Here is a 26060-nt window from a genome sequence, read left to right on the forward strand (position 1 = left end):
ATGGTCGATCGTATAGCTGCTGAACGAGCAGTTAAGGAAACCAATCCGATCATCGATGGTCGAAAGGCGAATGTGAATCTTGCGTACCTCGGTGCAAAATCTCGTGAAGGACAAAATGGTAGGAACACCTTTGAAACAGTGTAGTATAGAATTTTTTAAGGACAGTAGTATATTCGTAGGAATTTTTTTGTAGTATTCGCTTGAATTTTCTGTTACGAAAAATATATATAATTTTTGTACCTTCTAAGAAGGCATGTAACATAACACTGGCCTCCTGGATTCAATTAGTGCATGTGATGTCTGCGTTCAGATATCTGTCAATGAATTGCTTATTGTAGTATATAAAGTAAAACCATTATTTTTATTAAAGTGAGAATTTTTTTTTTTTTTTTTTGCTTTTATTTATTTATTGCAAGGAATGAAAATGTGAAACGGTTCTTTCCCGCTTTCTCACTGGTCAAATTATGAGATTTTATATTTTTCAGCTAAAGAAATCGCCATCGCCAACAAACAGTTCTTGAAATATCGGTAGTAGTTGGAAGCGGCAGTTCTGGTTGTGCTAAATTACAATTGCTCATCACTTACCGCTTCTTCACAGGTGTTTTCCGGAATTTCGTAACCATGGTAATCGTGTCACCATAGTTACAGCGTTTGTAGGAGGAAGGAAACACGACCGGCATCGTTATCATCAAAAATTTAGTTTTTCATGCGAGGCAAAAGTTAAGGTGGCGCGCAAGATTTTCTTTCAAAAGAACCGACAAAGTGGTCGTCCTAGAACACGCAGTTTGAGAAATGCAATACATAGACGCCTTGTGACCTTAGATGTAGAGATAATGCTAAACTTTTCAATTCAACCTAGCACTGGTTCATTTTGTTAATATACTATTGTAAATAAACACCAATATTGATGCTTACGGATGCTGAATCTCAAAAACTCTTAAGTCAGTAGAAAAAATAATAAGCAGAATAAAAATGAAACAGCCTCCAAAATATGCTTGCTTACATCACTCTCAAATATAGTTATGGTATACATCATGATGAAAACCATTTCAAAATGTTTTTATTTATTTATTTATTTATTTATTTTGTATTGTGCAGCCGTTAGTGGAAATACAAATGTGATGCTAGTAACTCGTTGGATTCGGAAATGTTGCCCTGATGTCAAGTCAGTTAGGGTACAACTATAAATTAAGAAAGATTTCGAAGTAGCCATTATAAACAATATCTCTACTAGAAATAAAATAAAGAATGGGCCAAATCGATTCGATTTATCGCATGCATTTCTGTACCGTGCATGGGACAAATTTGGGTTTGCGGTTTTGTGATACACTTGTTGCTATATAGTACTGATCTATATAAACAGCAGTGTACGAAGGACGAGGGAACAAAACGAAAACAAGTGATATCAGTAATTTCACCAGAGTATTTAAAGCTGCTGTCTTTAAACAAAACAGACAAGATCACTCTTATGACAGCGCTGAATCCAGCGATCGCGACAAGAAAGTTATCAAGAATGGTTACCATCGGAATAACCACGTATCTAAAATTCTTCTTCTTCTAGAACAATTCGAATTCGGCAGGCAATTCGAAGATTTTTGTTGTATAATTCCACATGAGAGAAGAGGCATCGAGCAACAGGATTCGATTACAGGATGGATTCCTGATTTCAAATAGAATTACAAGATCTGATTACAATGACGCACGTAGACCGAAAAAATTGCATTGTTTTGCACGCCTTTGCTTTTGTATTTTAAACTATGGGCAACTTTATCCTGTAACTTTGAACACATTCCAGCTGGTGGAGGTAGTAGTACTGAGTTTGAGCATGCGTTATGCAAAAGGATGCTTTCTTTCTTTCTTTCTCTCTCTCTCTCTCTCTCTTCATCTTTGATGGATTGATGCAGTTTGTGTGAACAGCATTGCTCGTCATGGTAGATTCTTCCTCTAATAGTGACTTACTCATGTCACTATTTTCCGGAACTTCTTGGACTCAAACGAAAGTTTGCAGTATTTCGGAGCAAGTGAAATTCTCATTGGACTTGCTAAATATTTTTAAGCAGATATCTGCAACGTGACATTTAGTTGTTACTCTTGATTGCAAATAGCATTATGTACATGATCATTAATACACTTGTGGAAATTTCCCTGGAGTAATAAAGGGGACACTGGGGAGATTGAGTGCATTGGGATAGGGAAAATCACTGTCATTAGATGCATTAAGTGTTGGGGAAAAAATCTCAGTAGCATTTTTTTTTTTTTTTTTTTTTTTTTTTTTTTTTTTTTTTTTACGTTTTGTTCTGCGTTTTAATGATTACTAGTAACATCATACAGCACCGGTATTCTAGTCGCGTGCAAGCAGTAGATTCCCCGAAGACTACACCACCATTGCTATTTTTATTTTTGTTAGTACTACCAATTATTGAGCACGCATATAACTACTGGTATACACGATATAAATTATGAGAGTTTGTGCTAAATAATGACGTTCAAATTACGTTTCTGTTTTTAATAAACAGTGACTTGCCAACAGGTAACTTCGCAAGCTTTTAAGAAAATAAAGTCAACTATAAAAAACATCCCTTACATACCACTTGTGATATATTGCTGTTTAAGTGAACTCGAGGGGAGTAGCTGACGGACTCGTTGTCCTTTTTTGATTGCTCTTAAAATCTGAATTTTTATCTTCTCCCAACTGAATTCCCTTGTAAAAGTCTTCTTACATGGCTGAGAGCGAAGTACTGCTGAACGAACTGGCCTCGCTACAATTGAACATCTTGTAAATAGTATTTTCCAATTAAGCCTTTGAAAACATTGTAAATATCTAATATATTATGTCATATTATATTCCTATTAACATATACTTCTTATGTTTGAATAAATAAGTATAATATGTTCTGCTTGATATTCTATGATTATAATTTAGCGTTTATTTTACATGCCAAATCAAAAAGTTTTGCTTGATTATTTTGGGTTCAAAGTAAAAGTTGGAGGCACATGATAAGCCCAATACCTCGCGTCCCTCTTGCCAAGAAATATTTTGGTTATGCCACTTGGTAAGCGCACTTGTGCATCCCAAACTTACTCTTGCAAATATCCTAACGAAAGCAAAAAATTCTCGGGAAGTTCAAAGCTTGTTGTCTTGTTAGGAGAAGGGGGGAGGGGGGTGAACATCACAGTTATGGAACTGCTTAGAGTATACTTTCTAGATTATTGCTGGTGAAAAAAAAAACTCTCTCTCTTTATTTTGCATTTCTGTACTCGTAAAAGAGAGTGTATACTTAATAATTTATCTCTTAATATACAATAGTTGACGTAGGGAAAGAACTTTTCTTAAATGGTGTTGCAAAAAGGTATATTTAGATTCTAAATATATCTTTTGATATTTAACATGCAATCACTCTAAATTTTAGAATGATTACATGTTAACATTTTTTGAGATTTTTTGATGTTTTTCAGATTAGTATTAGTACCCCTCTTGTATTTTAAAAATTCTTAAAAATATCTTTACAGAAAAAAAAAAAAAAAACCTCAATACAGACAGAATTTATTATTTGATTGATATGATTTCGAAATATGGTGGTGTGTATGCATTATCTGAGAATTTTAAAGTTTAAATTTACAGTTTTTTATTTTAGTTATTTATAATGATGACAACGCGACAATAGACGATGAGGATGGTCTTGGAATACTACGACATTTTGTCACAGGAATGACTATAAAAATTTCATTAAAAATATCGTTACTTTCGATCTCTCTCTGTCTATGTATTTTCTTTTAATTTCTGAAGCCATAAGCAACCTTCATAAAATTTCATATAAATTAGCACATTGCCATGGGATGGTTTGTTGTTGTACGGTTGTACTAGTTCTCTAAGCGCAGCCCCACTCAAATTTTCGGATATTATCTCATCCTCTAAATTCAAGCTTTTCTTAGGCACCCCCCCCCCCTTTCTCGATCCATGTTTTCGAATGTTCTCAGGCCTGAATGTCTCTTTGTGGGATGAACAGCCGAGTTATCCAGGAGGAATAAGTTCTCCCACTTGTGTAAGAGAGTGGCTAATTCATTTGAAAATGTATTTTATTTTGGAGAGATGTTTCTCATGTCAGCGACGAGAGTCGAACCCAGGTCTTTTCTAACCAAAGGGCGCATGTCGCGTGATCCTTCCAACCTCGTTATGGAGACGCTCCTCCAGAGGTCACCTCAACACCGTATGTCGTGAAACCTCCCCATTCAACAAAATCAGCATGGCTAATTGGGCATATTGCTTGGTGTCGTTGGGATCATTTAAAAACAAGCTTGGAAAGTAGGGTTCATGAGACATTCACATATCTCCTTTATTTTATTTATACACTTTTTTTTTAATCCAATAAAAATCTCAAACCATTCGGGATGGAAATAATTATAATAATAAGTAATCCACAAAACTGTTGAACAGTTTAACAGAATAGCCATCATTATAAAGAAGACTAATTCTAGTAATATAATATTGCTGTTCATTAACGTTGATTAAGAAATTGCAGAAGTATCAGCTAATTTGAATAAAATTTTTACAGACCTCAAAATTCATCAGCCTAATTAACAGCTAGACAAACAAGTCAATTTTATACGTTCATTTAATACAATAATCATGTAAGTAAGGCTCTTAAGTTACTTCGTAAAATTGCAGACATTCTTTAAAATAAAAAGGATATCTGATATAGTTGACATATTTTATATATTAGTTACTTCATTTTTGTTTTCTAGCTTTGTTATTTAGACATATTAAGCAGTTGTTTGTTTCCTGTGTTGTTTTACGAAACTATACTTTTCATCGACCAATATGGCGTTGCTTACTTGCCAACATCACAATTTATGCCGGAAAACGTCACGTGTTTTACAGGCATTTTTCCATGGAAACGTACTAATCATAATGAATGTTTAATGTCGCTACCTGTTTGTTTATTTCAATATTTTATATGGGCTCGCAGTATTTCAAAAGCAACTAGATATTAAAATTGCTGAAAGCGTAGATTTAACGAACCGTTTTTAGTTAAGAAAGTGGATTTCAATAAATTTAAGAAAAATAAAAAACGAATGTAATGAGTTCCATTCCTGCAAGTTTTCTTTAATTAAGATGATTTCCATGAATACTCTATTTGCTCCAAATCGGAAAATTTAATTTAAGAGAATAACGGCAGTTGTAATTCACAAAGGACGAAGTGCCTGTAGTTAGTAGAACGATAATATAATCTAATGCAGAAATTGCAGAATAAAACATAAAAAACGAAAACAAAAATAATCTGAAATATTCATGGCTACTAAAATTTCATTTTCCTATTTTCAATTAACATAGCTTAAGAAATGAAGCATTTTTAGAATTATAAATATTTATGATTAAAATGGGTTTCTGTAATGAAGTAATTTGCATATATCGAATATATTTAGTCAGAACTGGTTGATATATAAAGTTGACTGATGATGGACAGGTCTCACATTATTTGGAGCAATAATGCTGATATAATTTTAATAACAAAAATTATTTCACATACTTGAATAAGTGGGAGATGGGCTACGCATTGATGATTGAGTATCAAGATTAGGATACCTCAGCAGTGCCGTAACGAGGTCGTTGCGAAAGAGGCGCCCACCACGGGCGCAACTAGTTTGGGGCACAAAACGTTAAAAATAAATAAATAGATATAAAAGTCCGCTATTTTATATTGTATGTTTTAATTTCGCAATACGCCGCTTTAGATACACAAATTCTTCAACCAACTCATTTTGATGGAGTTAATAGTAAGTATTTAACATATTTCATTTAACAAAATTTAACTTGTTACATTTAAATTTTTTCGAAATTTTTGGGTTAGGGGGGGGCGCAAGTTAGACACTCGCCAGAGGCGCATCATACCCCCGTTACTGTACTGTACCTCAGACAGCCGAAAATTGTATTATTATCTTGGCAGTTAAGTGGAGTTCTAAGACTTCGGGGAAGGTCACAAACCTATATGTTTGTTCTTTCGCCGGTTTGCCTGTTATGAGAGGAGAACCTGAATTCTCGTGCGGGAAAAACCTTGCAATACTATATAGTATCGGTTAACTTACCTTCGGTTAATAATAATAATAAATTGAAGTATTTTCCCGTCCGAAATTGTATGTCGGCGTTGTTCTCCCAACTGCTATATTAGGATGACAAGTTTTTTTGGTTTTTTTTAAATCTGATTTTGCTAATTTGATATTTTTGTAATCAAAAGTATCCTTTTAATTACAAACGCATGCAGATTCTGTGTTATTAAGTAAACGTGCAATGTAAAAAAAACTAGCTTAATATTTTTTAAATATACGGATGTGCATTCATTTTTTAAAACATTTTTTATCATCTGTTTTACTCTGTTGTTTTGTCATCTGTTCTGCCCTACTGTTCCGCTACTATTCTGACAACGAAAGATCAACCACTTTTATTTCTTGCTGCTACCCAACATAGCGGAGAGCACTTTCAACTACCAGTGTCCTCTCAAGTGTGAGCAGGGAAGGAAATGGATTTTAGGAACTTTTATGCGAAGAAAGTCGCATCATTTCTCTTTCTTTCTGTTTTGAGAAAACAAAAAGAGCAATGAATGTGACCAGACACGGAAAAAAAAAAAAAAAACACTTTTTTTTTTAATATGCAAAATAATTTAAATTAATTTATATATGCATTTGCTGACCAAGATGAAAGCAAGTCTTTTTATTTTTAAGTCTCTAATTATTATTATTACCGGCATTCCTCGATGGCATCTAAAAGACTAATTGTGGGAAGGATCAACTACACGAATGTCTGTCCGCGCATCTTAAATTCGTTCACATTTTCTCTCTCACGGTTCTCCTACCCTTTCGCAATGCTTTGAACTCGAAGAAAAATAGATTTCCCCCTCTCTTACTCATCATACCTTTCTATAACTTCAAGAGGCATCCTCTCTTTCTTACTCTCCAATAATCTCTTGTGTATCAGTTTGCTTCTCTGCTCATTTTGTGTCTCAGGGATAGCTTTGATTCTCCTGTTCATTTATTAAGCTGTGTAATTCATATTCTCTCTATCTCTCAACCTTCCCCTCATTGTCGACATTGCATTGTTCCGAAATTAGGCGTTGTTCTCTGCATTAAGGCTTCATACAATGTGACACACTTATCTCGTTGTGTTTACTTTTCATTTGTGTGTAGTGAGCGTTTTTGCAAAGACTGTTGTTGTCTCAACGATCTTTGCAGTATACCTTCTCAGTTTCAACTTGTTATAAATCCTGAACTTTCTCGTATTATACTTCGTGCTATAGAAATAAGCATGAATTTGAAATAAATATGAAATAGATAGAGAAAATATATAGAAATAAGGATGAACTCATAAATTCAAAAAGTACAATCCCTAGATTTGGCAATACTGAAATGACATGTAATACTAGATAGGAAAATTATATTCTTGTTTTAGCCTTCCCAAGCGCAAAACTTTGTAACTCGGGAGGGGGAGCTTTTTGAAATGGCATCCTATTCGCGTTTCTCTGCCCATATTGTTTATTTAAACTCTTCTGTAGGAACAGAGCATCTCTGTTACCTGTCATGTTCTCTAGTACCCTTCCCAAAATTTTCAAAATTGCAAATTATTTTTCAGATTATTCCGAGTATTTTTATAACTAAATATATAAATTATCATTTTAATTTGTATTACATTCTTTTCAGGAGTTTATATGCCTTCAAGGAGTGGTTATCATGCTTTGATGTCCAGTGACTTTGGGTAAGACTTTTCCCTATTTAACGTTTATGTTCGCACTTCTGATTCTAGAATTAAGTTTCATAACGAATGAGGTGTGAGGAGCACTTCATTAGGGCGGCTCTAAATGAGACACTCGCGCCTCAGCCGACCTCTTCTTTTCATTGATGTATTCATTCGTTTATTCAAATAGAAGTTAGCATATGAATGAAAGCATGGCTCTGTCTTTCGTTTGAATTTATTTGGATTACAAATAAAATAAAATAGTCGTTCTTAATCACAGAGATTTTAATAATAGCGTGAGGAAGATTGTTGCAGAAAAGATGGAATGTAAAGAGGAGGAGGAGAAATTACAGACTGAGAGGAAAGAGGAGGAACGATGAAAGCCAGTCAGTAAAACAGAGCCAACGAAAACGCCTATGAAAAAAGACAACACAGAAAATGAATTGCATCAAGCATTCCACCACAAATGAGAGAACAGTACGTTAAAAGGGGGGGGGTAGTTATATAGGAACAGCAGCTGTACAGGTCAGAAGTGATGTCTTGAGCATAAAAGGACATCTGAATTTTTGGAAAGCGAGACAGCTTCGACAGTGTTTGTACAAAGAAAGTCTAAAGGTGTAAGGAAGAGAAATGAAGAAGAGAAATTTTATTCTGTCTAGAGATCTGGGTGTTATCAATGAGTAATAAAGCGATATTTTTTTCTTGAGAAAAATAAGATAGGACTATGTTTTGGTAGCTTGAAACTTAGCAAGAGTTGTCCTCTCCTTCTCCTTCCCGCTCTAGATCTGTCTCCTGGTTGCCATCCACATTGCAACACTGTCATACTTCTGCTCAGTCTCATACCTCTCTCTTCCAGTACTTTCCTCCAACTTTCCAGTCTAGCTGTCACTTCTTCTCTTGATTCTGCACACAGCACGATGTCATCTACAACATAGTTCAAGGCGCGTCTTCTCTCACCTCCTCCGTCACCACCTCCATCACAATATTAAACAGGAACGGACTTAATGCTGACCCTTGATGCAAGCCAACTGTCACTGGAAAACCTTGTCTCTCCCATGCAGGTTCGAACTCTTGTCTTCACATTTCTGTACATCTCCTGCACCAACCTGACATATTTCTCATACCTTCTTCTCCCTCAAACACCTCCAGACTTCTTGCCTTGGCACTCTATCATACGCTTTCTCCAGATCAATAAAAACCAGGTGTAGCTCCCGTTGCTTCTCTCGAAACTTTTCCATCATCTGTCGTAACCCAAAGGTAGCATCTGTCGTCGATCGACCAGGTATGAAGCCAAATTGCTCTTTTGCAATCTCCACCTCCTTCCTCAGTCTTCCATCAAGAACCCTCTCCAGGACCTTCATTGTGTGGGACATCAACTTTATTCCTCTGTAATTCTTAGTCTTGGGCATCTCCTTTACTCTTGTAGATGGGGACAAAAGTACTTTCCCTCCATTCCTCAGGTATATTTTCCTGTTGACAAACTTTTATGAACAGGTCCCACAGCAGGTCAATTCCTACTTCCTTTAGTGCCTTCCATGCCTCCACTGGGATCTTGTCAGGGCCTACCGATTTTCCATTCTTCATTCTCTTTATGGCTTCCTTCACTTCCACTCTACTGATGTTCTGCACCATCCTCTCATTAGGCTCCCCATCTTCTCCGTGAGTCCTTGCATTTTCTTCATTCAAAAGTCCTGCAAAGTATATTCTCTCTCTGTTTCTTATATCCACGTCCCTCCTTAATACCCTTCCTCCAGAGTCTTTTATCTGCCTCACATATACGATGTCCTTTGGTGCCTTATTTTTACATTTTGCCAATCGATAAAGCTTTCTCTGCCCTTTCTTCGTTCCTAATTGATCATAAAGGTCTTGATACGCCATGGCCTTCGCCTGTGCAACAACTCTTTTGGCTTCTCGCTTTTTCTGTCTGTATTCCTCTCTGTCCTCTACCGCTCTTGACTTGTCCCACTTCTGCTTTGCCTTCCTCTTAGCCATCACTGCATCTTGTACATTATCATTCCACCACCAACCCTCCTTCTGCTCTCTAATCTTTCCGGATGTTTCACCAAGCACCTCAATTGCACAGCTTAGAATACATACATCTTCAAGGCCCACCTTTCCTAATTGGGTTGTGGGGGAAACAACTGCAAGAGGAACTTCCAATGGTCAAGATCCTCTACCACCAAGCTCATATGTTCTGGCGGGATTCCCAAACGTGTCCACCCAAGGTTTTGGATATAATCTATCCAGCGAGTCCTTGGCCTTCCACGTGGCCTCCCACTCTCTGGCTTGGAAAAGAGGGCCTGCTGAGGGATCCTCTCTTGTGGCATTCTGACCAGGTGCCCGTACCAACGTAACTGTGATCTCTCAACACGGAGAAGCAGCGGTAGAGTATTGAGGGTTCCCGAATTGCAGAGCTTCTGAGTCTTGTCAGCCCCGCAACCCCTCGAAGGAACCTCATTTCAGCCGCTTGGATTCGTGTCCGCATTCTTTCGGTCATTACCCAACTCTCATGACTATAGGTGAGGATGGGGACATAGACTGTATTGAAGACAGCCAGCTTTGCCTTCTGGCATAACTCCCGCTTCAATACTACCGAACGGCCAAGCTCCCGCAATATTGAGCTTGCTAAGCCAATTCGAGTATCTAGCTCTACGTCCCATTTTCCATCATTCGTGAATATGAACCCAAGGTATTTAAACTTCTCCACCTGCCTCATTGGAACTCCACTTACATGTAGAGTGCACTGGGATGGTTGTCTCGAGACCACAAATGTTTCAGTTTTGGCCACACTGATCTTCATTCCGGCGTCTGCACAAACAGCTACAAACCTATCCAGGGTCCACTAGAAGTCATCTGTGGAAGAGCTAAGCAGAACTAGGTCATCTGCAAAAAGCAGACGTCCAATGCTACATCTTCCAATTCTGACACACTCACTGCCTCGGCTGTGCCTATCACTCCACTCCATAAATATTATGAAAAGGAAGGGTGACAGAACATACCCTTGGCAGAGGCCATCGAAGACCATGAAAGGTTCAGACATTGTGCTGTTTAACCTGACACAAAACTCTGGGCATTCATACAGGGACTTGATAGCAGCTAATAGTTGGTCATCCACTCCATACTCCTGTACTACTTGCCAAAGCTTATCCTAAGGAACCCGGTCATATGCCTTCTCCAAGTCCACAAAACATGTGTAGACATTCTTGGCATATTCCCAAGATTTCTCAAGGACTTGCCTTAAAGTGAAGATTTGGTCAGTTGTGCTTCTACCAGGACGAAAGCCACATTGTTCTTCCTGGAACTTTGACTCAACTATGCTCCTGCACCTTCTTTCCAAGCACCTAGCATACACTTTCCCAGGCAGGCTGAGCAGAGAGATGCCATGATAGTTACTGCAATCCTTCTGGTCTCCCTTCTTGAAGACTGGTATTATTATGCCTGTCTGCCATTGCTTTGGTGCTCGCCCAGATATCCAAGCAGCCTGACACACTCGAGTCAGCCAGAGAACACCGTCTCGATTTAAGGCTTTTAGCATTTCGGGCCGAATTTCATCATCGCCAGCAGCCTTTCCCGATTTTAGCGATTTTATTGCTAAACGGACCTCTTCTGCTGTGAGACTAGTCATTGCCCCGATCTGCACCTCTTGGATGTCCACAACTGCTGGGCCACCCGGGTTAAGAAGGCTCTCAAAGTATTCCCTCCATCTGTGGAGGATATCCTTCTCGGTTGTTAAAAGTGCACCATCAGAGGCCTTAATTGCCCTTGCTCTGCACGATTTCCTTCCTCGAAGGCGGCGGATGGTCTGCCAGAATACTTTGTTTGCATTTGCATAGGATGAGTCTAATCTTTCTCCAGAGGATTCCCAAGCCTTCTGCTTTGCTGTATTTACTGCCTCAGCAGCAGCTTTTCGTGCCGCAAACACATCTCAGGTGACCTGACCCTAAGCCATGTTAGGTAGGACTCTTTGTTGCCCGGACAGCTTTTTGGACTTCTTGGTTCCACCAAGGTGTCCTTTTCTCACTGCCCGTTGCCACGCCGAGTCGCTTTCTGCCACAGCATGAATCACAGCTTAGAATTACATTTTGAATTATGTCTCCACCAGTCTTGTACATTTTCTAGTCCATCCGAAATCCTCTCTAATACCTTCTCCCTAAAACGGTTCCTCACACCCTCTTCTTTTAAGCGAAACCACTTAATCCCCCCCCCCCCTGGCTTCCAAAGGGTCTTTTCTTTGACTTTATTTTAAAGTCTGTGCACAGCAGCTGGTGTTGCTGCGCCACCTGATCTGTTGGGATTACCTTACAATTTGTTACTGCCTTAAGATGTTTTCTTCTAGTCAATCTGTGAACTATTGTTGCCACTTCTGAATGTTATCAAATGCTTTTCCCTCTTACAGAAAAAGGAATTCACAATTGCCAGATCAAACGTTACTGCAAAGTCCAAAATCCTTTCTCCTTCCTGGTTCATCATTTCCACTCTGTGGCCATCATGCACCCTTTCACAGTCCCTATTCTGTTTCCCTATGTGTCCGTTCAAGTCTCCTCCGACAATCACCATCTCGTTTTCTTCCAGTTCCCTCATTTCTTCATCTAGCACGTTCCAGAACTCATCTTTCTCTTCTGCTGTACAGCCAACTTGTGGGGCCTATACACATAATGCAACACTAGTTGCTCTTCTCCAAGACACAGTTTCATTCGCATGATCTTCTCGTTCCTCCTACCCACTTCCAGTACTTCGCCCTTCACTCTGCCACACACCACAATTCCGACACCATTTCTTCCCTCTTTATTCGCTCCAGAGTAGAACCATTTATACCAATTTCCTAGTTCCTTCGTCTTTTCCCCTTCCACCTTGTCTCCTGCACATAAAATGTCCAACTTCCTCATCATGTCTGCCACCTCTCTTCCCCTTCCAGTCATGCTTCCAACATTCAACGTTCCCACTCGCAACATTCTTTCCACTTGCTGGGCTCGCTTCTTTAACTGCACCCGCCCTTAATGCGGTAGCTCTCGTCCACTTCTCGCAGCTGTACGGCGATATGGCTGCACGTCGCTTAAGCGGTATGCCCTAGCCCTTGTATCACTTTCTTTTAGACTCATCTGATCATAGCTAGAGCTGGCGAAGTTTTACGACCGGATGCCCTTCCCGACGTCAACCCTCGCCATTTATCCGGGCTTGGGATCGACACCTATTGGAGCTAGCATGCCCCCTTCGGTGGCTGCAATAGGTGAAATGACATAGCAAAATAGGAAAGAATCATCCCTAGCCCTCGAATACTCTAATAGCATTGGAGGTAAGGAGCAAGAAGGGGAGAGGACCAGCCTACAGATAATATAACAGATGTATATTACATGAAGTAAGACATGGTCCAGCATCAGGTACCTCGGGTTTGCCATGCCCGTACTCACTAAAGTGAGCCCATGTTTCAAAAATCATTCTACCTTTTAATTGGTAAACATTTTTGTAGCGTGCGTGGGATTGTATACAGGGCTATACATCCACGCACATCCCTTTCATATTACGTAATCTTCACTTTTAGCAGTTTTAATATGACAACAACCCTAATTTCATATACTGTACAGTACTAAAACTGTAGACTGCCTGAATTGCTGTTAGTATTCTACTCTCCGGTAGATGGGGACACTGATGCTAGCAACTTTCTAGCTGATTAAAGACGCAGTTCACGAGGGGAAAATTTAAGGACAGTCTTGCGAAGGGTAGCAGAAATAAGAGCAAAAATCTCATATCTCTTTCGGCTTCACATGTACAGTGTAATAACATGCTGCTATCGGTAACTTGTTTTATCGGGCGGTAAACACGGACCATTGAATCTGGAACTCCTTACGACCTCCTCTTCAGCCACGAGTGGGCTAAAAACGTCTTAGTAGAAATTTAAAGACGCTTTTATCGTTTTGGCGGACGGGTGGGTTACTTCTGCCCTTGCTCGTCAGCGGTCCGCACGTAAAGCGCCTCTCAGAAAAACAAATCTTCAAACGACAAGGCAACATTTTTACGCCGTGTGGAAATCGGCGTGGGGGAATTACCAGGGAAGCGTTCCATACTGTAGTCATGCCAACAGCATTACCCGAAATAAGCATGGTGGTGGTGGAGAGTTTTCGAGGCAGCTAACAGACTTTATTCCTGCAGAATGGTGCAAATGAATTGATGCATATTTGAAAGCGATGGAATGTGTGCTAGCCGCTCTTGTGAATAAGATGAAAATACGCACCGGCAAGAAGCAAAGGCCTTAGTATTGAGTTGTAGAAACATTACGATTATTATTACTCTTTTCCCCCTCCCACCAAAATATAGCGCATTTATTACTGTGCCGAGATTTCGGTTTCATATATATCTCATAAACACGTAATCAAATTAAAGTAGAAATAAGAAAATAAGAAAGTACAAATTTTCCTCAAAAGTTTTGCGGAGTTTGCTGCAAAATTATGCAATGTAATATTAGGATAAGCGTAGGTACTTGTGCATATAATTAGTAAATTATTTTCTTGCAAGAAAATAATTTATTTTTCCTGTAGCTCCTGATAAGAAGCTACAAGAGAAGTGCAAAATTGCATTGCACCACTAAATTAATCGTAGACATTATTTTAGGCGAAAATATATGAAAACAGACCCCCCCCCCCTCACACACCTCAATTGACGTGTTAGATAGTTTGAGACAGCTTTGTCCCCCTTAGCACAGTCGACAGAACAACACGTACCCTTTTGTAGAAACCAGAGTCGGAGTTCCGTGTAGATCGGGAGGAATCTTTAACTGCTTTTCATCGAAACGTGGAGTCATTTGGTCTCATACGGAGATGGAGTTTTTTGTTTGTTATTCCGCGTATAACACGCTAACAGGTCAGGAGAATACATACACAGTTTAACAGGCATAATATTGTACGCTCTTCACATAGCTTTAGTCGTTACTTCATGAACTGGTCAAATAGCCAACCACGTTTGGCCTTCCGAAACTCGTCAGACCATTTTTAGTTAGCAAAAGTTATCGATGTTACGCTTTTTTATATTCAGATAAACGCCGCTTATTGTGATCACTCTGGGACAGTCGCTTTTCAGTACCAATAACCGGCTGATAACATTAAGCAAAAGATATTAAAATTGCATAATTTATTTCAGTTTATTGTTATGAACATAATTTAATTTATTGTTATAAACAACTTTTAATAAGAAACGGCATAAAACTTATTTTAAAAACTTATCTAGTGTTGTTTGTCGCGTGTTTGAATATAATAGTTCATGAATAAATCGCTCAGACTCATAATGCCTTTCGAAGTTTGTCTCTCTATGTTGCACACCGTGAAGTAATCGCAGAGCTTCTTGCATCTGGCCATTGATTGGAGGAGGTTCTAAAATTTGTCCTTCTATACTTGCATTAGGTTCACTTTCTTCTATTAGTTAACGGTCTCATCGGAAGCAGCTTGACATATTTCCGACTCTGTCATTGTAGCGACCACTTCAACGTTATTATCAATATCCAACCAATTTTCAAATTCTTCTTTTGGCATACCGTCTGGGGTTTTATCAAAAAATTCATTTGTAAGATATTCAAATTCTTCTGAAGGAGTTTCAGAGTTTTTCTTTAAAAATTCACCTTTTTGGAAGCAGTTTTCAATAGTCTTCTCTGAGACTTGCTTCCGTGACATTGCTACCAAATGCAATGCATCAAGAAGGGAAATATTTTGTGCACTTGCATCAGATTGGTCTTTTATATAATCAAGTTCAGCTATAATTCTGGCACGAACTTCCCTGTTATAATAAACTTGAAACTCTCGTATGATGCCCTGGTCACATGGTTGAATTAACGATATAGTGTTCGAAGGCAAGAAAATTACTTTGATGTTCTTTAACGATAAAGTCTTTGTGTGTGTGCAGTGCGGATGTCTACTAACAAGGGAATTTTTTACTTTGATTTAAGATCCCATTTAACTAACAATTGTTGAAAATGTCACTAGTCATCCAAGCATTTGCACTAGAACAATAGTCAACAGGCAAACTTTTAACACCTTTAAAACACCGAGGATTTTTCCTTTTTCCAATCACTAGGAGCTCTTGTTTCTCACCTTTCATATTAGCACAACAGAAAACTGTCAGTTGCTCTTTTGAAGATTTAAATCCTTTAGTACTTTCATTTTTAAACAAATAAGTATGCTCCGGCATTGCACGAAAATAGTCCTGTTTCGTCTGCATTGTAAATATCCTCGGGAGAATATTCAGCAATAATTTTTGGCCACTCGGTGTTAATCCACGCACCAGCTGATAAAAAATCAGCACTTTTTTTCTTCACCATGAATACGCTTGTACACAATATTCTCTGCCTTTTTCCACCTGTTAAACCGTCCATCAGTTGCGTTGAAATTTTCTTTGCCCATTGTTTTTGCAAGTTCTGCTTTTTGACGCATCAAAGGCCCATTAATCGAAGCCTTCTTTTCACGAACATTACTAAACCAAATTTTTAATGCTGATTCAACTTGAGTATCTTTACCAGATCGAGCTCTCTTCCGATCCATGTTCTCATTAGTAAGAGCCGAAGTTTCAATGTTTGCTCTGTTTTTTTTTTAAGATTTTGCACAAGAGTGGTTGTGAAATTTTTAAATGTACAGCCGCACTACGCTGACTCATTTTAGGCAACTTATCATAGTACTCCAAAATTCTTCGCTATACTTGAAAAGATAAATCTTTACGTTTTTTACTTGCTTCTGCCATAATGCTAAGAGCTGTGTTAACGAGCACTTAAAGTCAAATTTACTTACTGAAAGAGAGCACGAAAATAAACTCGAAAAATCAATCACAATTAGACTGTATTTATATCCCTCTGCATTTGCTGCAAGATTAAGATTAAATAAAGATTAAAATTACCCACCTGCATTTGCCTGGAAGATATGATTTACTGAAGAATAAGATTAAAGGAAGATTAACAAAAAAAGTCAGATTTCCACAAATGTCCTTTGTCAAATTTTCTCCTGATTAACTCTTATTTCTTAGAATTCTGAAGCGCAAAAGGCTAAACATTCGAGGATTTTGATAACAATAACCGGAACTTTGATTATGATAGACTGTTTATTTTTAATTCACTTGGAATGGTGTATTTTGGACTGAGTGATTTTGATAACAATAACGGATTGATAATATTACCCGCGATCACAATCGCGGGTAATATTATCATATATATATATATATATATATATAAAGATAAGCCGAAATTTGAAACGAAATTTGTCACGTTTTTATGTCACCTCTTCATTGTTTTGAATAGTCCAACAATTTCAGGATTACAACAATAAAATTCATTGTCGACCATTAGAACAGTACGTGTTAGTATTCATTACTGAAATTAGCATAATGCGCATGTCATGACTGATTATATAGTAAATATTTTATTTTCATTTCGTGATTTTGAATAATTAAAGTGAAGCTCATAAAGAACCGGCCTACCAGCCAGGAACTCGGGAGGTTGGGCGCCTTAGGCGTCAGGGGGGAAAACTCCCTAGTATGTATATATATATATATATATATATATATATACTATTGAAATTAGGATTTACTCGGGATGTATACATTTATAAAAATAAATTTAACTGACTAGAACCCGAGAAAGTATAACAAAAACCTTTAATACATCACGACTAGTTTCATCGGTGCTCCGACTTCTTCAGGTGAGAAATAAAAAACATAAGACTTATACAAATAACAAGGTAAAAAACATAGACTTTCCAGCTTAATAAAAAGCAGAATAGTAACAGTCATATTTGAATAGGTGACCGCGAGCTACCGTTGGCACGAGTTGAATGTGTGCGACAGCTAATTTTAGAGCGCCAGTACTGGATTACTGCACTATGGGAATCAGGCAAATTGTAGCTTAGATTGTTGTTCAAATGTGAAGGGTCCAGAACTATTTCTTTTGATTCGATAATTCTTCTTTCGAATTCATCCTTGCATATATATAAATTAGTAGTGCGTTCCCAGTCAACTTGATGTGGCTGTTCTTCAAGGTTAGAGTTTACCGAGAAGAGGACATGACTGGAAGGCCCTTAATGCATAGCATCATACATGTCTGCAAGGAGATGTGCTTTGCATTATGGGAGATACTAAGGCAAGTGATCAGAGCTTACTCCACCTTTACCACTCGTTGCCTCAGACCTGAAAATACTACAGGTACAAACTCGACTTACCTGCTTATTTGCTTACTTGGGAAAAAGGATTAAAACCAAGTTTATAAAATTGCTTGGTATCTTTAACGTGTAGTATACCCAAAGTAAAAAAACTTTCTACTTTTATTTATATATATATATATACCGGGTGATCCAAAAGTAACAGAAAAATTCAATAATTCGAAAAGTATAGACAGTAGCACGATGCGGTTTTCACAGAAATGCACAGAAAGACATGGGACGTTTTTTAATAACGAAAAATTTTATTACCCGAATAGTTGTGTTTGCCACCGACAGGTCGCGCTTCAGTTGTATCAGTAGTTTGTGCAGTGGCGCAGCACAGTTCGCAACGAACCTAGGATTACAAATGTTCAATGTGACGGCCGTCGTTCATGAGAATGGACGTCAGACGTGGCACAACACCTTGCATAGCAATTGAAGAGGGTTTCAGCTATAATTCCTGTCACATGATGGCGAATAGCTTCTTTCAGCATGGCCAATGACGTCGGCCGATCTCTGTACACCTGTGACTTCAAGTAGCCCCATAAGCAAAAGTCACAAGGTGTAAGGTCTGGAGATCTTGGTGGCCATTCGTGCTGGAAAGAGCGACTGAGGACACTGTCATCGCTAAATGTCGATCGGAGCAGGTGCTGGACAGGACCTGTGATGTGCGGAGGTGCTCCATCCTGCACGAATGTTACACAATTCCCTCCTTGCCTCTCTTGCAAGGAGGGAATGATGCTGTCTCTTAAAAGCGCTGCATAACGCTCGCCTGTGACAGAAACAGTTCTAAATGTACCGCTGTGGACTTCCTCAAAGAAAAAAGGGGCCTATAATTAATGACGCAGTGAACCCACACCATGCTGTCACCTTTGGCTGATGCAAAGGGGTTTCCACAATCGCGTGTGGGTTCTCTCTCGCCCAGATGCGCCAATTGTGCGCATTTACACTTCCATTAAGCGAAAAGTGCGCCTCGTCAGTCCACAGGACAGCCAGTCCGCATTGTTTTCCATCTGTTGAAAAGCCCAATTTGCAAATTCATGACGTCTCTCGAAATCGGTTGGTTTCAATTCCTGTACGTGTTGAATTTCGTAAGGATACCTCTTGAGGATGATCCTGAGTGATCGCCACACAGTCCCGTACGAAATGCCAGTTCGTCTTGAAATTTCACGCGCACTGCATTCCCCATGTGCAGAAGCTCCCGATTGTGTGTCGGTCTCATGTTCGACCTCATGCACAACTGCAATAGTTTTTTTTTTGGGTCTCCCACTTTTTGCACGTGCTTCCAAACTGCCAGTGTCCTCAAACCTTTTCGTCATAGCTATCAGTGAGGAACAAGACATCGGTCCCTTTCCACTTCTAATACCCCGCATCGAACGATAGGTGCGCAAAGCCGCACTTGCACATTCGGAGTTCTGATAATACAGCTTAACTAAAAGTGCTTCATCTCGTAACGATAACATGCCTCACTTTGGCAGAACGTTTAACTTCAGTAATAAACGTTAAATGCTGAAAGTTTAACTTGAGTATTCACTACATCTGAAATTTATGTACCTCACGGTTTAAATAGCGACAGGTAGCAGTTCCGGGACCGCTACAGCGCCACTTGTCGGTGACAAATGTAAGTATTCTGGCAATAAAATTTTATTAAAAAACATCCCATGTCTTTCTGTACATTTCTGTGAAAACCGCATCGTGCTACTGTCTATACTTTTCGAATTATTGAATTTTTACTTTCTTTGTGACTTTTGGATCTCTTCTGCAGTTTCTCCCACTTAAGTGGGGTCACTGTTGATAATGAGTCTCCTTCACACCTTCCTGTCTTGGGCTATCACCACATCCAAGTTCTTCATCCTCAAGTCCTCTTCTACCAGCTCCCTCCATCTCTTCTTTGGCCGCCCACGCTTCCTCCTTCCTTGCACATCCATCTGCATGACCCTTCTTCCCACATATTCGTCCTCCCTCCTCATCACATGACTAAACCATCTCAACCTTGCCTCCTGTATCTTCGCTCCTACGTTCGTAACTTTCACTGTTCTCCTGACATAGTCATTTCTCAGACGATCCTTTCTGGTCACACCGCACATCCACCTAAGCATTCTCATCTCTGCTACTTCCATCCTGCTGATGTTATTTTTCCTCAGGGCCACAGTTTCTATAGCATATGTCATAGCTGGCCTCACTGTAGTCATAAAAATGAAAACATTTTTATGACTACAGCCAAATGTGGACATAAATTTATTGCCAGCATAATAATAAATTATATTACACAAAAAAAGGTGTTATAAAGTTCGTACACATTAAATTACAATATGTTTCTCAACAAAAGTTACAAATTTCCTAAGGACATAGTTAAGGAATTTGTGCAGTGCGATATCCTCTATGTGGAGAGACATTTCAGTATGGAATATGTCAACCACGATGCGGCTCTCGCAACGTCGTACAATGCGTAGCACCAAGTGATTCAGGAGTTTTTGAGGAAAACTGGCCCGCTCCTCCTTCAGAGCAAAGATAAAGCATTTTTTTTTTTTATATTAATTTCTGGAGGGGAATTTTTGAAGGGCAATGAGTCTCCCTATTCTGCACCAAACGTGTTCTATGGGAATGAGCTCTGAGGGAGCGCGATGACCACTCGATTCGATTAACATTCTCGGTCTCAAGAAGTATCTCTATTGCTCGTGTACGATGTGGTGTGGCACTGTCATCCATAAAAATGAATTCTTTGCTTACAGCACCACGGAAACAATCGAACATGACATTGAAGAACTTCGTTGCAATATCGTTCACCAGTCATAGTCCCTTTGTCCAGCACTTGTAGCTTGGTGCGTCCATTAAGTATAATGCTCCCCCCCCACACACACACACTATGACGGTATCTATCCCTTTCAAGAACATTCTCGCGATGGTAAGCAACACCACTTCATGCCAGATCAAGTACCGTCTATAGCGGTAGAAAGACTATAACGACTCTCATCTGTAAAGAGTACATTAGCTTATTGTCGTCCTGTCCGATTTTTATGGATACACCACCACTGAAAATGTGCTACGATGTGGATAAAGGGACGTAGTTTGCGAGATATCCGCGTAACTGTCCTTGAATGCAGCCGACTTGTAAGCTCACACGCCGTGGTGCGTCGATTATGCTTTGTTATAATCAAAAATCTGTCTTCATGCTTCCGTGATAGAACGAGGGAGACTTCTTAGCAAACGTCTGGAACATATTCTTTACTGATAAAGGCATTATCAGTAATTTTTTGTCCTTCTTCAAGCTTTCCAATAATTCTTCTCCGCGTGAAATTATCTAGTGATGACTTTGAGACATTACAAGATATCCAAGTTTGCAACTTTATTTCTTCGCGAAAAGAGCCTTCAAACACAGTTCACTTAGCCCAGCCTTTTACCATTTATCCTGTTGAGTGGTACCACGTAACCCCTTTGCGCACGATTCAAAATTTTGAACGTGTACCTGCTTTCTATTCGAAATCGTCAGTTATACAAATTGCCACAAGCTGATTCGTCTGAATTTGCATTGGTAATCTTCAGAAGTAGTGTTCGTCCTTAGGTTTTGGACACTAGTATATATGCAATGGTGGTTGGGGTGACATATTCCGTACTGAAATGTCTCTCTATAGTTTTCTGTAAGCACTGTACATTAATTTCTTAACTACGTCCTTAGGAAATTTGTAACTTTTGCCACAACACGTATTGCAATTTAATTTGTATGAAATATATGACATTTTTTGTGTAATATAATTTATTATTATGCTGGCAATAAATTTATGTCCACATTTGGCTGTAGTCATGAAAATTAAAAAAAAAAAAAAAAAGCAAAGTAACATGAATTTTTATTTTGTCTCTTCCACGCACGAAAAGTAGTAAACCTATAGTTTTTTTTTTTTTTAATATTAATTTTCTGTATTTTTATATGATCGGGAAACCCAGCTCTAGAGACCCAACACGAAACTTTTTCAGATCACTTCGAGCCTCCAATGAGTGCGGCGGTGGTTTTACACTAGACGATGAAAATCATCTCTCATTTAAAGACAAATATCCATGCCGGAATTTGAATCCACAGCCTGTTGGTTGGAGTACGTTAATCACTCGCCAACCAGGCCGACAGTTTCAACTTAAACTTAATTCTGTTAACTTGAATAATGACTACAGTTACACCGAATAACATTATTTCCCACCGTCACCACTTTGGACGATCTGATAGGATTACGGGACTTGTTTTTGTATCCATTATGGAAGTAAATGGGAAAACTTTCCAATACCTATCATTTCCCCATACATTTTCTTATCCTACTAGTTGATAGAAGCTTTGGGAAATGTTCCCCCACCCCGGTTTAAGAATAAAACATCCCGTCTTCCTTTTCATGTTTGGCAATATGATCTATCACTGCCAATCAACTTGGCTTTACTGCTTTTGAGATACGGCAGTTATTCTTGTCTGTAGTTTGTTCTATGTCTGTAAATTAAGTGTTCTTCTGGTTGGTTTTTTTTCCTGTTAACTTTTCAGCTGGAGGTGGGAAACCCTTCCCAGTTGAAAAGTCCCGATAAAAGTTCTTCGCGTTCTAGGTGGAATTCAAACACAGGTTTTTTCGATCAAAGGGCTTTGTTTATACCGACTGAGCTACGGATGATCAGAATAAAATGTATGGACATGAATATTCCTTTAATCACACGAAGCCTATGCTGCCATATAGGACAAATAGAACACCCAGAGTCGATTGTCTATTTCTGTATACTGGAATGTGGAGGTGTCATTATGGGATGTTATATCAGTCCGATCCTTTCGTAATATTGTAGAATGCATAACTCAAAATCAGCTTGTAGGCAACATTTTCAGCCGATGGAAATGTGAGGTACTTTAGCAAGGAAATGGATCGATGGTATGAAATGGATGGTATTAGGAAAATCTCCTTCATACGATGTTGAAACGATCACCCAAAGATGTAGATGTACACCTTAAAGACCAGTATCTTTCTTATGTCTATGGAAAACATCTGCACATAAGCCAAACAACAAAGCATTGAAGGTTCGTGATATGGAGCGACAAATTCACTACACTCTTTTTCCGATCGTATGGAGAGTGTGGGTGTGACAGGTGCCTAAGGATCACATTATCCTAGAGTGCATCATCGTCTAACTTGTGAAGCCTGCCGGCAGAAATGTAATGAGTTGGAGCTCCTTGTTTTGTAGCACCTGGAAGAATAAAACTGACAATTATGTCACTTAACACTTCTGAATAATGCAAACCTTCTTACATGCTCAGAGTTTATAGAAACGAATATGTGTCCCTTTCAACATGACACTGTAATTGCTATTGCAACAACACCATAGCAAATGGTCTTTGGAAAAACTTAACTCTGGGCTGCACGGATCCTAACCCAACGGAACAACTCCTGGATGAAGTAAAACACTCGGTGTTGGTCAGACCAGTGTTACTGACAACTGCACGTGGAGTACTTGTCATGTTGAAGGAAGAATAGTGTTCATCATCATCACAAACTGGTGAAGAGTGTGCTGCCTAGGATAGAAAACACGAAGTATCAAAGAATGATTTTACACGTTATTGATGTAACGAAATTTAGTACCATCCAGTCAGTGGCGTACCCAGGGAGGGGACCAAGGGCCCTGGCCACCCAAAAGAAAAAACGACTAGAAAATTTTCCAAAAATCTTTTCCCAATTAAAATTCATTTTTTTATTTATTTTGTGCCGTGTCTTCTATTTCTATACTACTTATGAATTAGCGGTCGCATAAGGTGGGAATCACAGCCGCTGTGAACTCAAGGCGAACGAAGTAGTGCCCAGGTGGACAGAGCCCTACTTTGTTTGCCCAAGCCAGAGGAGATCATGGGTATCATGTATTGGCGATCACTGCAGATAATCAGCCATAGGTCGTATTCAATGTGTAGTGTGTATTCTCAAATAGTCTACTCAACTTGTCCCCCCCCAAAAGGGGGGTGCCGTAGGCAGACCCCCCTTTTGAGTCATCAGAATTCAAGAACAGGCCTACGAGAACAAAGGGGACATACCCCCCCTAGTGTGTATATATATAGCTATATTGACTACTACGAAGGGGTGTCTGGATATTTTTGATGTGATTGGAAGTCATATAAAAAAAATCTCCAATCTTCACAACCCATTTCCATCTCCTTAAGTAATGAGATTAAATCCTTGATGTCATTAAATGATCATTTCTGCAAGGAATTGCTCTTTTCCACACACTTTCTATTTTCATGCATTTTTTTTGCAGATTTTGTTTTTGTGTTGGCTCCATGCATCCACCATAGGCCATTAAAAAAAAAAAACCTATATATATATATAATGCAAGTGTCAAGTGTTGTGCTATAGGTGTGGACAAGTGATTAGGAAAAAAGAAAGAATTTAAGTTTTTGAAGAACTGGACGTTGTATTCATTGGGAAAAAACGGTAAGAGGAAGACAGCTTCAGAGAACAGAGGCAAATAAAAACAAAAGACACCATAAGTTTGGAACTAAACTATGTTTAGATGTTGACTAGTAGCTGTTCTTTTTCTTATAATTATTATTAGATTCAAGTGGAGGAGATGCTTCATTCATTGCTATTACAGATCAGACCTCGCATCAGCACGATTCCATTATTAAAAATGTAGCAATCAACCACTAATCCATATGAACTCCTAACTTGTAGAAGAAAAAATAATTTTTCTTCCTTTTTCACTGTTGCTGTTGTTTGGAACAACTTCAGTTTTACTGTACTTCTTTAAAACTATAACCCACATCAGGGGCGGCTCGTGCATAGGCACTGCAGAACCCCCAATTTTTCTCGATATATAAATTTATATATATATATAGAGAGAGAGAAAAAGATATATTTATTAATTTATTTATATTTGCTTGTAATATTTAATTTTATCATCAACAATCCTATACAGTTCTCTCATTTTGTATTAAAAATAATAAAAATCCATCTTGTAGCACTTAGGAGAGCGAGGGATGCTAGCAGCACTGTGTTTACCACAGTGTCATATTGCTACGCGCTCAAGCATATGCACTTCATAGCGAGCTATTAGCATAATGCGGCACTGTCTGTGGCGAAGTTCCGGTTGTTTATGTGGAGTTTGCACCAGTAGTAGTGTTCGTAGAGTATTCTACAGTAGACCCGACATGCATGATCATTGTAAATTAATTGACTTGTTAAAATTTATAACAGAAAATAATTTAGATTATGTTCTTAGTGAAATTACTGTATTGATAAAAATTCTCTTGACAATTCCTATGACTACACCAGAGCCTGAATGCTGATTTCAATTAATGTCTTTCAACATTAAAGAGAATAAAAACATTTCTAAGGAGCACTATGAATCAGGATAGGTTAAATGCACTTGCAATGATTTCAACGGAGAAAAAAATTCAACAGTCACACAAACATCAAAGAAAAATTGACCTTTTTGCTCGAAACAAAACAAGAATATATTTTATTTTTAAGTAATTTTGAATTATACAAAACCATATAATTTTATCGATAATAAACAATATTTTTTCGCATTTAATTTTTTTTACATTTTTACCATAATTTTGATATTTTATCCAAACACACATACACTGTACTTACAGTGCGTATGTATATATTTTGAAGTTGCAGCATCCCAACAATTTCAGGCCACGAGCCACCACTGATCCACACAAACTAAATAAGTTCTTTCACAACTTTCTGAAGTACTAATGTGGTATAGCTGTGTTTGAGATCATTGCAACACTACATTACTGTTAAACAGTTTTGGACTATAATTAAAACAGCCTTCAGGAATTAACTAAGCTATATTTGCATTTAATTCAATATTTTCTTTTTTTTTTTCTCTCTTTCAGGTTTTCAAATCATTGCATCTATCCATCTCACTATACACCGATGTCTGGATTATTTATAATGCCACCAAGCCCTCTTTCGGCAATATCAAGTTATTTCTATTCCTGCAATCCAAACTATGTTACTAGTCCTGAAACACAGTACCCTTTATCAGTTGTACCACCTCCAGTATTACCAGCAGGCAGTCCTAGCACAACTTCTTTTCTTTCTTCTGCCCAGTTTCAATATTCATTATCTCATCCCTTTCATGCAGGAGCATCACTGCCTTTTTCACCCATTTCTACATCCCAGGAGCATCAAATTCAAGAAATTCACATGTAA

At 38.5% G+C, this 26060-nt stretch overlaps 1 protein-coding gene across 1 annotated transcript; it reads left to right on the forward strand.

The window, feature by feature from the left end:
• On the forward strand, nt 1-26060 carry LOC150098762 (RNA-binding protein 24-like). Its single transcript, XM_090405747.1, has 3 exons — nt 1-118; nt 7690-7744; nt 25742-26060. The coding sequence occupies exons 1-3, from the start codon at nt 1-3 to the stop codon at nt 26058-26060; spliced, it is 492 nt and encodes a 163-aa protein (XP_090261873.1).

This window comes from Typopeltis vanoorti, chromosome 15 (genome assembly GCF_054136105.1).
Source record: "Typopeltis vanoorti isolate ZY-2024b chromosome 15, IOZ_Tvanoo_1.0, whole genome shotgun sequence".
In the NCBI taxonomy this organism is placed as follows: domain Eukaryota; kingdom Metazoa; phylum Arthropoda; class Arachnida; order Uropygi; family Thelyphonidae; genus Typopeltis; species Typopeltis vanoorti.